The 13,580-nt window shown below is 49.2% G+C and overlaps 3 protein-coding genes across 3 annotated transcripts; 2 read left to right on the forward strand and 1 right to left on the reverse strand.

Moving 5' to 3' along the window:
- Positions 1 to 2,917: 2,917 nt before the first annotated feature.
- Positions 2,918 to 6,028, forward strand: LOC140220169 (uncharacterized). Its single transcript, XM_072290191.1, has one exon. The coding sequence runs from the start codon at positions 3,005 to 3,007 to the stop codon at positions 5,564 to 5,566; it is 2,562 nt and encodes an 853-aa protein (XP_072146292.1). The 5' UTR covers positions 2,918 to 3,004; the 3' UTR covers positions 5,567 to 6,028.
- A 967-nt stretch (positions 6,029 to 6,995) lies between these two features.
- On the reverse strand, positions 6,996 to 9,029 carry LOC117834014 (uncharacterized). The gene is made up of 5 exons (XM_034713624.2): positions 8,862 to 9,029; positions 8,458 to 8,765; positions 8,294 to 8,372; positions 7,653 to 8,202; positions 6,996 to 7,350 (listed from the first exon to the last, which is right to left on the reverse strand). Exons 2-4 carry the CDS (start codon positions 8,644 to 8,646, stop codon positions 7,934 to 7,936), a joined length of 537 nt encoding a protein of 178 aa, XP_034569515.1. The 5' UTR covers positions 8,647 to 8,765; positions 8,862 to 9,029; the 3' UTR covers positions 6,996 to 7,350; positions 7,653 to 7,933.
- A 1,192-nt stretch (positions 9,030 to 10,221) lies between these two features.
- Positions 10,222 to 13,294, forward strand: LOC117866307 (uncharacterized). Its single transcript, XM_034750494.2, has 4 exons — positions 10,222 to 10,545; positions 11,064 to 11,128; positions 11,917 to 12,115; positions 12,518 to 13,294. Exons 1-4 carry the CDS (start codon positions 10,378 to 10,380, stop codon positions 12,998 to 13,000), a joined length of 915 nt encoding a protein of 304 aa, XP_034606385.1. The 5' UTR covers positions 10,222 to 10,377; the 3' UTR covers positions 13,001 to 13,294.
- The last annotated feature ends 286 nt before the right edge of the window (positions 13,295 to 13,580 follow it).

Here is a 13,580-nt window from a genome sequence, read left to right on the forward strand (position 1 = left end):
GCCTTTAGCATATGATGGATAGAGAGGGGGACTCCAAGTAAGTGCAGGGGAAATCCGCGACCTCACACCATAGCATCTTAGTGACGAGGCGAACCTGCTCCTCCGAACAGTGGATTGGGAAGGCTTGACTCTCGGAGTAGTTAGCTCCTGCCAACCCTGAGGCCCTATCAAATAAGGATAGGATCTCTCTAATGAGAACGACATCCTGAGCGACCGGAGATATGAAAACAACCACATCGTCAGTGTAACGAGAAGCTCGCTGCTTGATAGTCGCTAGACATAGTGGCTCGAGTAGCCCCCTACCATCCGCCAACTTGAGCATGGCACTAAAACACTCCACGATGAGCACAAATAGCATAGATGAGAGGGGATCTCCTTGCCTAACCCCATGACCGACCATGGCAGATCCCTCTTCCCAGCACACCATTAAGCAGAATCTTGGTGCTCACTGTGGAAAGTAACGTTGAGATCCAGTTAGTCCAAGTCCTCAGGCAGCCAACCGTAGGGAGCAGCTCAAGAAGGAAGACCCGGTTGACCGACTCACATGCCTTGGCGAGATCAATCTTAAACATGACCCTCGGGATCTTCGTTGACGCTAGCACCTTCGTTGTCCCTAAGACATACCTGAAATTGTCTTGTATTTGGCGACCCTTAATGAAAGCACTCTGATTTTGTGAGATAAGCCCATGCAAATGGGACGCGAAGCGGTTAGCTAGTGCCTTGGAGAAGATCTTCCCGAAGCTATGGATGAGAATGATCGGTCTATAATCTCCAAGACTTTTAGGATCTTCCTTGTTGGGCAACAAGGTTAGCAAAGCATCGTTCAGGTGATCAAAACTTGTGCAGTCCATTGAAGATAGGGCATCGAAAGCCCTAACAAAATCCCCTTTAATAATTTTTTCAACGTGATTAGACTATTTTTATCCATATAAAACTGTACATTTGGTGGTATGAAAAGTTTGGTTGGCTAGACCTTCGTATATTTTGCTTAGGGGTGTTTGGGAACACCGTGCTAAACTTTAGCACCTGTCACATCGGATGTTTGGATACTAATTAGAAGTATTAAACATAGTCTAATTATAAAACTAATTTCACAGATGGAGTCTAATTCGCGAGACGAATCTATTAAGCCTAATTAGTCCATGATTTGACAATGTGGTGCTACAGTAACCATTTGCTAATGATGGATTAATTAACCTTAATAGATTCGTCTCGCGAATTAGACTCCATCTGTCCAATTAGTTTTGTAATTAGCTCATATTTAGTCCTTCTAATTAGCATCCGAATATCCGATGTGACCCTGCTAAAGTTTAGCACCTCGTATCCAAACACCCCCTTAATCACGAAATAAGTGTTTAATTTATTCTCGTCACCTTCTAACACATTCTGCTTGTTTTATAATTTTTATAGGCTATTTTTCAAAAAAAGTTTCATGATTTTAGGAGTTACATTTAAGAGCGACACATTTTAGTGGATGATCGTAAGCTATTTTTCGGGGTGAAAAAGTTTCTATTGCAACCTGTGCTATCATTCCCCTCATTCTGATTGCAAGATTAGAGGCCTTCTATTCTACAGGTGCTCTACTAAATTAATGTACAAATAATTCTTATATCCAATTAACTTCACCTTTCTCTTCTACCAGGTTTTTGGATTTCTAAGTGCAAGAACTATCTTTCAAGTTGTAGGTCGTTTTGACTTCTCTAAATTTATAGATTTTACTAAATTTATAGATTTTACTATGCATATAGACATATACTATATCTATGTGCATAGAAAAACTATGCACGTAAAAAAGCTAAAATGATTTTGAGATGGAGGGAGTACTTGGTAATATTAAGTACGGTGTTTACTTGGTTGCATGCGTTTAATTGAATTATCAGGCAAGGATGGCATTCTCCCCATCCATGAGAAATTCCATGGGGGCTCTGCCCTGTCCGGCACTGCTAGCCGCTCCCCGCACCGTAGATGCTGCATCAGTAGAGGGCGGGTGATTCCTCTTTAATTCTTTACTTGATTTGCTTATCTATCTAAACTTTCATATTTATCGGACTTGACTCACAAGCAATCCTAAATCGATTTACTTACAAGATATCTATACTTTTCCTGCACCATAACCTATTCACATGAACAGTTCCGCGTGGCCCGTGCGGCCATACGTCGCACTCGCACAGTACCATGTCGTTCTTCTGCCTGGGTGTGTACATTTGAACTAAAAAACAGTAAGGACGGTTGTCCGTTTATATATATCGGAAGCTAGGCATCCTGGGAAAGTTAAAGCACGCTGGCATGGTCCCTGTTTATCTTTGCTTGCCATCCTAATATTGCATCGTGTACTCAGCAGCAATTGGTCGGCTGAGAAGTGGCATTGACGCAAAGAAAGCATACGTAGTTCGTCCAATGGGAAACTGGCCGGACGCACACATGGCAATTGGCAACCAAGAATGTAGGTTACTTGAGAGAAACTAATCATTCCGAGTACAAAAGTTAGCAACAACGCAGATGCTGCTCTGACCGTTGCGTCATTGCATGGCATGCCTCTAAACCCCTTTTCATTTTGGTTTGGCTACTTTGGCACTTACGAAATTGCTCAGTTTCCAAAATATGAACCCACCGAAATCTATATGCGAGCTTCGGGTCCATTTCTAGAATGAATTCCATCTAAATTCTCTTTTGAAAAGAAAACAAAAGGAAGTCTCAGAAGAGGAAAACAGACTAGAATTAGTGGAGTATGCTTTAGCAGAGAAAGCATTTCGGAGGACGAGATTTTTGGGAAGTGCCTACGAGGTAGAAGCTAGCGCCTATGAGTTATGAGCTGCCGGGAATCGGCCCAGAAATTTTCCGTGAAAGCAAGGAATCCCGCCTGGCTATAAAAACCGCGCAGTGATTAACTGATTATATGTGCAGCAAAATGCACCACAGCACCAGTGTCAGCATCACCATCACGTCAGGTAATAACTGACCTGAGTCCTGAGCACACCGCTCGATCGGTTCCAGTCTTGCAGCAATGGCGTTCTCATTCCACGGCCGGGCTGTGGCCGGCGCCGCGCCGAGCTACAACACGACCGCTCCCTTGCTGCTTCTGCTGAACAAGACGGGGTGCGCCACGCCGGCCGCCACGCTGGTGGCCAACTTCACGGTGTCCAGCGACCTGCGCACCACCGAGCGGCTCATGGTGACCACGACGGTGCTCATGACCGTCCTCGGCGCGGCGCTGTTCGCGCTGTGCCTCCTGGCGCGGCTCTCCGGCAGGCACCGCGGCCACTCCACGGCGACGTGCATCTTCTTCCGCGCCTCCTTCGCGCTCTTCCTGCCCTTCATGTCCTACATGTTCTCCCAGGCGCGCAGCAAGGGCGCCCCCGCGCGTGCCTGCCTCATCCTCCTTTGGATGCTCCTCGTGGAGCTCCTCCGCAAGAAGGTGTACGCCATGGTGGCCCCCGAGGGCGACGCCTTCGCGCGCGGGGTCGGGCGCTACTCCTTCTTCGACGCTGTCGAGGAGGCCGCGCGCATGGTTTGGATCGGCTACCTCGTCTACTCCTACGTGGATGACGCCGTCGTCAAGTCCTTCTTCGTCATCCTCTGGATCTTCAGCGTCGTCAAGCTGTGCAAGCGGGCGAGCTGCATCGAGCTCGCAAAGCGCTCCTTCGACCTCGCCAGGAACGCCAGCCTCATCTCTGGCTACATGGCGCAGCTCGTTCTCGCCGACCAGCAGCACCTCGGTCTCGGTCCCCTTGATGGTGACGCCGTCGACGGTGGAGGAGAACGGAGCAACAACATCCTCAGCACGTGCAACTACGTGGTCATGGGGGAAAGCCAGATGAGAAGAGAGGAGACACCCTATGGACTCCAGCTCCCAGAGCTCGCTAGCATCCTCGAATGCCAGCTCAGGCACCATCGTGATGGCTCGTTAACCGAGGAGGAGTCGACGGTGGCTGAGACGTCAAAGCTGGTCCGAGTGTGCACGGTCTGGCAGCTCTCCGAGAGCGACCCGGTGTTCCGGTACCACGAGCGGCGGAGGCACAAGCTGCAGGAGACATGCCTCGGGCTAGCGCTCTTCAAGCTGCTCCGTCGAAGGCTGGAGGGCCACCACATGGTAGAGGCCGGTGCCGGCGGTGGCCGAAGGCAGGCGCGCGACCTCGTGCGGTGGGGCCTCCTGCAGGAGCTCGGCGCGGAGCGGGCCTTCGACGTGGTGGAGCAGGAGCTCACCTTCCTGGACGAGTATTACCAGGCCATCATCCCGTTGGCACTACCCAAGCCCAAGCTCTTCTTCGCCAACTTCGCCTTCTCCATCTTCTTCATCCTTGTCTACTGCATCGCCGTGATGCTCGTCACCGGCAACGGGGACATGTTCCACGTGCTGGCATCCCTCCTCCGTGGACTCGTCGACTTGTCCGCTGACATGGTCCTCCAGTACCGGTGCTTCCTCCACCAGGCGTCCTTCCTCGTCGGCATGGTGCTCTCCTCCTCCGACCTCATCATCACCTTCCTCCTCACCATCACCCTCCTCACCGTCGAGACCTACGAGTTCATCCATTACCTGCTCTCCGACTGGCACCTGGCGTCCGTGCTCTGCAACTACGCCCGCAAGCCGGCCCTGCAGAAGCAGGCCCGCGTCCGCAGGGCCGTCGAGGCGGCATTGTGGGTCAAGGTGCGCTCCAACCCTGTCATCAAGGTCCACCAGTTCACCCTGCTCAAGACCCACCAGCTCCACCCACGCCGGATCTGGATGCTACTCTCCCGCCTGCTCAAGAGGCGCCTCGTCGGCCTCCCCGACGTCGCCGTGACGGCCGAGGCCAAGAAGGCCATCGTCGAGGTCCTCAAGACCGTCCTCGACCGCCCCGACGGGCACAGCCGATTCACCAATGGCAGGGAGGCGTTGCGGCGCAACAGCTTCGAGCATCTTGAGTGGGCATGCGACGACAGCGGCGGCGGCGCCACGGTGATCTTGGTGTGGCACCTGGCGACACTGCTGCTGGAGACGAGGAACGATGACCGGGGGCAGCACCAGCTGCCGCCCGCCGGCGAGGCGGCCGTGACGCTATCGAGGTACTGCGCGTACCTGGTGGCCTACGAGCCGGGGCTCCTGCCAGACGACCCGGCGTGGACGGACAGGAAGTACAGGGACATGAGGGCGGAGCTCGCCAGCTTCTTCCGCAGCTGCTGCACGACCACGCATCGCCGGGACCGGCTGATGGCCACGGGGTTCCACCATGGGGACCAAAAGGAGCACTCGAGTTCGAAGCTAATGGCGAAGGGCGTGATGCTGGCCAAGGAGCTCGAGAAAGCGGCCGGCGGCAGCACGGCACCGTACGCGCAGCACGAGAGGGTGTGGGGGATGCTGCTGGAGCTGTGGGCGGAGCTGCTCGTCTTCGTGGCCCGGGCGCCGTCCGGGGGGCCGGACGCGCACGCGCTGGCACTGGCCAACGGCGGCGAGTTCATCACCCATATCTGGGCAATGCTCACCCACGCCGGCCTCGGCACAGACGATTCCACCAGAGACATCCCCATAACTCAGGAACTCCCAACCATCCGAGAAATCCCCATTAGAGCCGACGGTAGGGCCGTCTGATGTCATACTCGCTAGGTAGCTTTACCAGCGCCTGTTATTGTCCTACGTACAGAGGTACACTCCTATCTGCAAATAACTGTAGTCTGATCTTGTCCAATGTTCCTGCAATAAACACAGTGACACGGGTGCTTGATAAAGGGCCTGTTCGTTTAGCCACTAGATAGTAGTCATGCCGCAAATGGAATGACAAAGGCCACCGAAAATATTTTAGTTTAATCAGGCAATGGTGACAAATGCAGTACACTAAAACAAATATAGCCAAGTGCAATTGCAATCTACCTAAAGGCCTGCATTCAAAGAACAAATTGCTCCCTAAAACAAGAAACCATCCTTTTGAGCGATCTCCCGAAGAGTAGTGACCAAAGGTTGCTAATTCTGGCGAGCAGATTCCCGGTGTGGTGGTGATCAGACCGGAGTTGTGATGGCTAGATGGGCTAGACGTACTGGGCGGTCCGAGGCCCGATACTAAAAAGTCCAGGACTAACACAGCCCAACCTACCTACTAGCAACCCTTACCTCGTATAAATGTAGAAATCCTAACTTTATCCTCTCAGGTCTCCCTCTCCCCCAACCTAGCAGCCGCCTCTCCCTCCCGCCCTACCATGCTCACACCGCTACCCTCTCTCCCCTGCTGGGAACTGCGCCGGTGGTTAGTCGCCACACCCGCGGCTGGGAGCCACGTCAGTCGTCACTGCCGGGAGCCGCTACCGTGGGGGCCACCACAGGTTGCCGCGCCCGCGGCTAGGAGGTGTGTCGACCATCGCTGCCCAGGGGGCGCACCGGGAGTAGCGCCTGTTGATCCATCCACGGGACCGCACCCGCGGCTGGGAGGCGCGGTCGGGAGCCGCATCCCTCATCACCACCATGGGCCACCACCGGGAGCTGCGCCATCGATGAACGACTAGGATTCATTTTCGATCGATTTTATGTGATGGATTCCAGGCTATTGTTGGGTCACTCATCTGGCCATCTATAATTGTGCTGCTTGTGGTCAATTCTGACTCTAAGGATATACTGAAATTGATCCATAGTTATGAAGTACATAAAACAGTGAGGCCGCAATGATTTGGTTAGAAGTGCATACGAACTGTTTCATGAGAAACAATGCCAGCCATGCATATATCGATCTTTGTGGATGGTATAGTAGTAAATAGTACACCAGTCATGAAAGGTGTTCATGCACGGAAGGATGATAATCATCGTATCTCATTTCATGGAAACAAAATTACTCTCTCTGTTCCAAATTGTAGGTTGTTTTGACTTTTGTAGATTCATATATATCATTATGCATTAAAACATATACTATGGCCTCGTTCGGTTGGCCTGGATTAATTTCAGCTCTGTATCTAATTCAGATCTGGATTGGGTGAATCCAGGCGTGTCACTCAATCCAGGCATGGGATTAATCCGACTGGATTTATTCCAGGGATTGGTTGTTCGGTTGGACAATAATTAATACAGGGAATAAACCTTTAGTGCCAAAAATCTCAGTCACAAAGCAACATATGATTATCCTCACATTACATAAAACCATGCTTGATGAGCTAAAATTAAATTACATGTATGAACATGACCAGAGTCCTGATGAGCTGAAAATTAAATTAGAACCCAAGAAGGTAAACATCTCCCGCATCTACACCGAAGCACATTAGGGTGATCATCTTGAGAAGCCTACACCACAATGAACCCAAGAAGGTAAACATCTCCTGCATCTACACCGAAGCACATCAGGGTGATCATCTTGAGAAGCCTATGCCACAATGCAGCAGACGATTCTTCTTCGACTGCACATCAGAATAGAATAAAACAAGATGGATCACATCCTCTGTACATGTCTAGTAGTTGACAATCAAAAGCACATATTGCTACAGGTAGCAATTACACACTACTAACAGGAATAACCACACAACCAATCCCAAAGATCACTAGCAAAAGCATAGCTCTGCAACAATTTTATTTTCAGTTCATCTGAGCAAGGACAAACTGAACCACCAACGGCCTTCCAATGGAGACTATTCTTCTATGTTCTATTCACACTAGTAATATAAATGCATAATGAAAGCTGTCAAGCAAAGGGAGTTAATACCTGCTAGGACATCTCATTCCTAAGCCAAATCAAAGCGGATTCTTCATCTTCTTCACTAGCACAAATAAAAGTCTCTCTGTTTTCTTTGCTCTTGGTGAAGATTGCATAAGATTTGGCCTTTTCCTGTTTGGTCACTTCCATTGTATTGATAATCGATATGCACCTTTTGATGGAGTATTCATCACCTTTAGCAGCCTCCTTATCTCTTGCCTCATTTTCTCTTGCTAGCTGTTGAGCTTCATCTTCTGCTTGCTTTGTCCTCATTTCAAGGAATCTCTCCATCATAGCTTCAATTTTGCACTCTTTCTAGGCCTTTGTCCTTCCTTTTCTGGTTTCTTTCTTGATGCAGCCATTCTTCGTTGTCCACTTCTTGCCTCCTCTTCTTTATCTCTTGCATCTTTTTCTTCATCCTCTTCATCACGTATCTCATGAATTTCCTGTAGGGCTTCTTCCTCAGCTTCTTCCTCTACAACATCAATTTGTTGAAGGGGCTCTTCCACATGTTCTGACTCAATAGAAGTGAAATTGTATGTCTCTTCAGCCATATGACCTACATTCGGCACAATGCATTCAGAGAAATAGGACAAGCACCTATTTTACATCATAGAGAAATAGGAAAAAGCTTACTATACAGAACTTACCATCATAGAGTTCTCCCAAAGTATCAAAGAGCGGAAAGCTTGCCTTGTTGTTTTGAAACTTCTTGATTTTGGGAAAAGTCTGCATATTTGAAAAAAAACATTGATCAAATACAAAGTTATCACTATGAGGTTATCCATAGAATTACTTCAAGAAATTAACTTACCACTATGAGGTTCTCCCACATTGAGGTTGATCCTTCAACCATATTTCTTTGCTCATTCCATTTTGACCCACTTTGCATTCTTGCCGCTTTGAGCATCTTGTAGTCTCTCTTAAGCTGACATTCTTTATCTTGAATTTGTGCCTTTGTGTACGAGACAGACTTGTTTCTCAGATGGAACTCCTTCACCATCTTGTTCCACCCTTCAGTGTTCCAACCGTTGTCACTTCTATAGCCACTATCTTTATACTCATGCAGAATTTCAACAAGTGATTTCTCAAGAGTTGGGTTCCAGTCCGCTCTTTGTTTTCCTACATAAACAATGGTCAAGCATTAGTAACAGAAATTTCATAGCATCAATAATACAAAATTGACAAGAAAGCATGAAGAAACATTAAACACCGTACCTCCACTCCTCTTTGCCCCACTGCATTTAGGAGAAGCTTCTTTTTTATAGCACTTGTTGTAGGCAGGAACCTACTCAACTTTGGCGACCCCCTTGCAATCACATTGAGCTTTGGGGAGCCTTTTCCAACCATCGCTTTTCAAAAGAAAAAACTTATTCATCAACTTATTCATGATACAAGCTTATTAACAAGCTGGTTCTCCAACAAATGATCATTTTTTGTGCGCTATTTAATGTGGGAATTTCCTGCGAATATTTGTGAACCGCAGGAAGGCAGGATGCATTCAGTTGTGCGGAAACCAAAAACCCAAGAACAGAACAAAAATTGGCTGCGATATGAAAGAAATGCAGTCAATTGTTCTTTGTTGTTTCCGAAAGTAAAAAGGAAATTGTTGGAAGTGGTTAACGATAGCGGTCATTCTATCCCACATGCTCAAAATGAAAATTGTTTCAATTGTCTAGCGATATAGGTTATTCCTATCCCAAGATGCTCAAAATGACGTGTAAGATTCAAAAGGAAAAAATACTATAGCTGTATGTCACCTTAACGCTTTCCTAATTAACTAAGCTCCTTTGATGGGCCCAAGCCCAGCTCAAATTAGGCCTCGCTAATCCTATCTAACTTCCGGAAGCCAGTATGTTACTTGGCTTCCGGTGCTTTAAAATTCGTACGGCGTTTTGTGAGCGCCTAATCCCCTTATAATTCTTCTACTCCTCTCCTCTTCTCCCGCCATCGAGTGCTGGTGAGAGCTGAGGAAGGATGGGAGGTGGGGGAGCAGCCGACTGGCGGTCCGCCAGCCAGGGTAGTGGTGGAGGTGGCAGTGGGGTTACGGTTAGTGTTCGGGGGTTGCTGGGGTGGGGGTTCCAATGGCTGGTGGACATAGAAGAGGAGGGGGTCGAAGGTAGCGCGGAGGTCCAGCGGTGGTGGTAGGTTGGTCGGCTAGTGGACCGGTGACCGGTGGCGGGGGCAAGAAGAAGGTTGGGGTTAGGAATGGCGGGGTCGAAGGCCGGCAGTGAGCGGGTGCCGCGGTGGCGAGCTAGCCCCCGGCTGGCACGGAGGATGAGACAGCGGAGGTGGCAGCGCGATGAGGAAGGAGCCGGAGAGGGGGTAAAGAAGAGAAGGAGATGAGTCTGATGGGCCGGAAGCCGAGGACCTTATCCGGCTTCCGTGCGCTATAATGACGTGTGACCCCGCCTACTTTTTTTCTGTTTACATGACCCAGCCTACCTGCATTGTCCGTCGTCGCTGATAGGCTTGGACCTTCTTCCTGCTGGGGGAGGAAGGAGCTTGGCGGCCATCGCGCACGGCCCGCTCAATTGTATCGGCCCAGTCCAGTTCATCCCATTCCCCCGCACGCGCACGCGAGGACCCACCGGGAGACGGGGACCCCCACCTCTCTCCTCGCCGGCATTCGAATTCGAACTCGATTCCTCTCCCCTCTCGCCGCCTCCCTCTCCGCTCCCCACCCCCACGCGGCGAGCGGAGGCTCGGAGAGGGGCCCGCCCGGAGCGACGGGATGCAGCCGAGGCCGGAGGACGCCATGGAGGAGGTGGAGGCCGAGGCGGCGCCCAAGGCGGCGGCGGGGCCGGAGCTAGGGTTCTGGCTCGCGGCGCGGCGGCGGCTGACACCCGACGACCCCTTCTTCGCCGCCGGGGACCTCGAGCGCGAGCTCCTCGCCAAGCACGTACGTTTATTAATCGTCTTTCCCCTCCCGCATCCGCTCCAAGCTGAGACGAATGCTTCGGTATGGCGTGCGTGGCGAGATTCATGTTCCAGTGGGCCATTTGGGGTTGAGGTTGAGGCGAATCCCGGTCGGGCAAGCCGATTCTAGCGAAATGTTAGCCGCGCGGCGCTTTATGTAACTGCGCCACACGATGTCTCTTTGGGGTTCGATTCAATTGGTTGTTGTAGCTCCGGTCGTTGTCCGTAAGATCCAAATTCGCAGGTTGAAATCGGTCCTGTCCTCTAGGTGATTTGATTTGGGGTTAGAGAGGGTAAAGGAATTGCCGCTAGTGCTAGACAGACCTTCCATTCCATGCGTCTGTCGTGATAAAGAGTCCCTTGAATGTCCCTTAAACTAGAAACTTCCTGTCTGTTCTTGCAAAAGGCAATGTTGGTATTCATCATGTTTGACTCCACTCATTGTGCACCGCTTGTATTGGATTTCGCTTAACCTTTTCGTTTGTTTGTTGCATAATATAGGTGGCCTTGGATCTCTCAGAGGATGACCGGAACCAGCTTGAGAAGATGGAAGTAGCCAGCACATGGTGAGATATTACCTCTACAAGTCACTTTGTTGACGGTTCATTTACCATGTGCATATGAATAACTCTACTGGTAATTTGAAAACAAAATAATCTAGCATACTGTCAAACTGAAATATTGTCTCCAGCCCCTGAAATCGCATGATAAGTCTCCGAGCTCCTAGTTCAAATGATAGAATGCAGGATATGTTGCTAGGAACTTCCACAGATGCATAAAGTGGTTTTCAATCATGATAATGTTTGGGCAGTGGCAGTTGGTCATGCCTGGAATAAGGGTTTGTTATCCGTGGGTTATAATTTTTTTGTAAAGATATAGGTGAGCGGTTACATCCTGATGCCTGCCAACGCATTTCATACTGTAGTCCTATGTTTCTTTTGAGCTTTGCCTCACTTATCTGATAGAAGAGAAATAAAAATCCAACCGAAATGGGCAACTGGAGCTTCCAATCTTAGGTGGTCTTTCCAATCGCGACAAATAGAATCAGACATGGTCTGCTCACCTGCAAGCAGGAAGACTATTGGTACACTCCAGAAATGAGATCACCCTAAACCTACAGCCCCTAGGTTGCCATTGAGAACAATTTTGTCCTCAAACTCAAGGCCAACATCCTTGGCTCCTTGCCTGAAACCTTGTGTCCAAAGGATTGTATACTTTCGTTAGATCGAGCTTGCTCTGTGTTTTATCTGCTGCAGTTGATACTCCCCCCCCCCCCCCCCCCCCCCCCCCCCCCCCCCCCCCCCTGTTTTTCTCTGTTCATTTTCTAATGCAATCATGTGTCAAACTCTTGCAGTACTGTGTTTTGCCCGATTGCTGGTTGTGGTGCCCATCTAGATTGTTTGGAGGACTTTGAGGACCACTATGTCACTCGACATACTGCATCATGCTCTGTATGTTCTAGAGTATATCCAACCTCAAGGTTGCTTAGCATTCATGTGTCTGAGGCACATGATTCGTATTTCCAAGCAAAAGTTGCCCGTGGTTTTCCAATGGTAATACGATCTATCCAACTACCATTTATATCAATTGCCATCTTTTCACTGATTATCCACTTGTACAGAAACTTAGGAATCATGGTTTCAAGGATAGTGTCTTTTCAGGTTGATAGATATTAGAAGTATATCTCTAGTATCAGGAGGAAAAATGAGTTAAAATAGGTTCCTAACCCTTCTTATGGAGCTTTCAGAGTATCATTAACATTTTACTATAGATATTCGAAGTATCTCTAGTATCAGGAGGAACAACGAGTTACATAGGTTCCTAATCCCACTTAAGGAGCTTTCAGTGTGTTGTTAACATTTTTCTGTTGGCAAATTTATAGTAGTACTTTGTTAGTCTCTTTAGGTTTAGACAATTACTTGTATGTTGACACGAGCAATTTTTTTTAATAACAGTACGAGTGTTTGGTGGAGGGTTGTGGGGTGAAGTTGAAGAGTTACAAAAGTCGGCAGCAGCACCTCATTGATAAGCATCAATTCCCCAAGTCATTCGAGTTCTTCAAGAAGGCAAGGCCCTCCCAACGCCACCGGCAGAAATCCCAGAGGCGGCAAACTGCCCACAAGGGAGAAGAGACAAGGGATAACTTGATGGATGTAGATGGAAAAGGCACGAGCCAAACAAACTGGAGGTATCGACCGAAGCAGCATGACCACAAAGAGTCAAAAGGGAACGAGCGTCAGCACCAGGAGGTCAAGGAGAACGAAATGGAGGTCGAACAGAAGATCGACGAGCTGATTTCTGCTGTGTCGAAACTGAGCACAGCGGATTCCACCCCTGCTAATGTCACCTTTGGCCACCGTCGCTCCCGTGGTCTTACATTTGTTCCGAGGGCAATCAGGCAGAACAAGCAGGCGGCCTCCCAACCAGAAGCAAAATGACCAGCACAGTGTCGCTTGGTCGTTTTCTTGCCTGTAACGAAGTTTGCTACGATGTAACTTCGATACAGAACTGGGCAAATGTCAGTGGCCATTCAGAATTTCAGACCTGCAGCGCCCCCACAAAATCGGTAGACTGGGCTCCAAATTTTTCTTGTTGGCCTGCAACGGTACATCTTTGTTATGTTGCGTGGTTTTTATTGTCCGGTATTGCAGAGAAATCAATTGTAACGATCTTGGCTATGTTGTTTGTTGGCCATGTTTAGGATTGCAGAGAAATCAAATGTTTCTATACCATTGGTAGTGTCTGATGCTGCAACTATTGGTCGGTCTTTTCTTTTAGGAGTCGACGTGTCCACCAGTCCATGGCTTTGAAAGCTGAGGGTGCAAGCATCAGTGACGATGGTGGTGTTACTTATATTTGACAGCGAAAGAAAGCCCGCTATTTCAGGCTGTGACACCTGCTGGCCCGTGTTTTATCCTGCCGTAACAGAGGTTGCAAACAAGTCACCCGTCACCGGCTGCGTGGCCACCGTTTCTGCAGCGCGTGATCACCATTGCTATCAACAACGCTTTTTAGTGG

The sequence above is a fragment of the Setaria viridis genome, chromosome 8 (assembly GCF_005286985.2).
Source record: "Setaria viridis chromosome 8, Setaria_viridis_v4.0, whole genome shotgun sequence".
NCBI classification, from domain to species: Eukaryota; Viridiplantae; Streptophyta; class Magnoliopsida; order Poales; family Poaceae; genus Setaria; species Setaria viridis.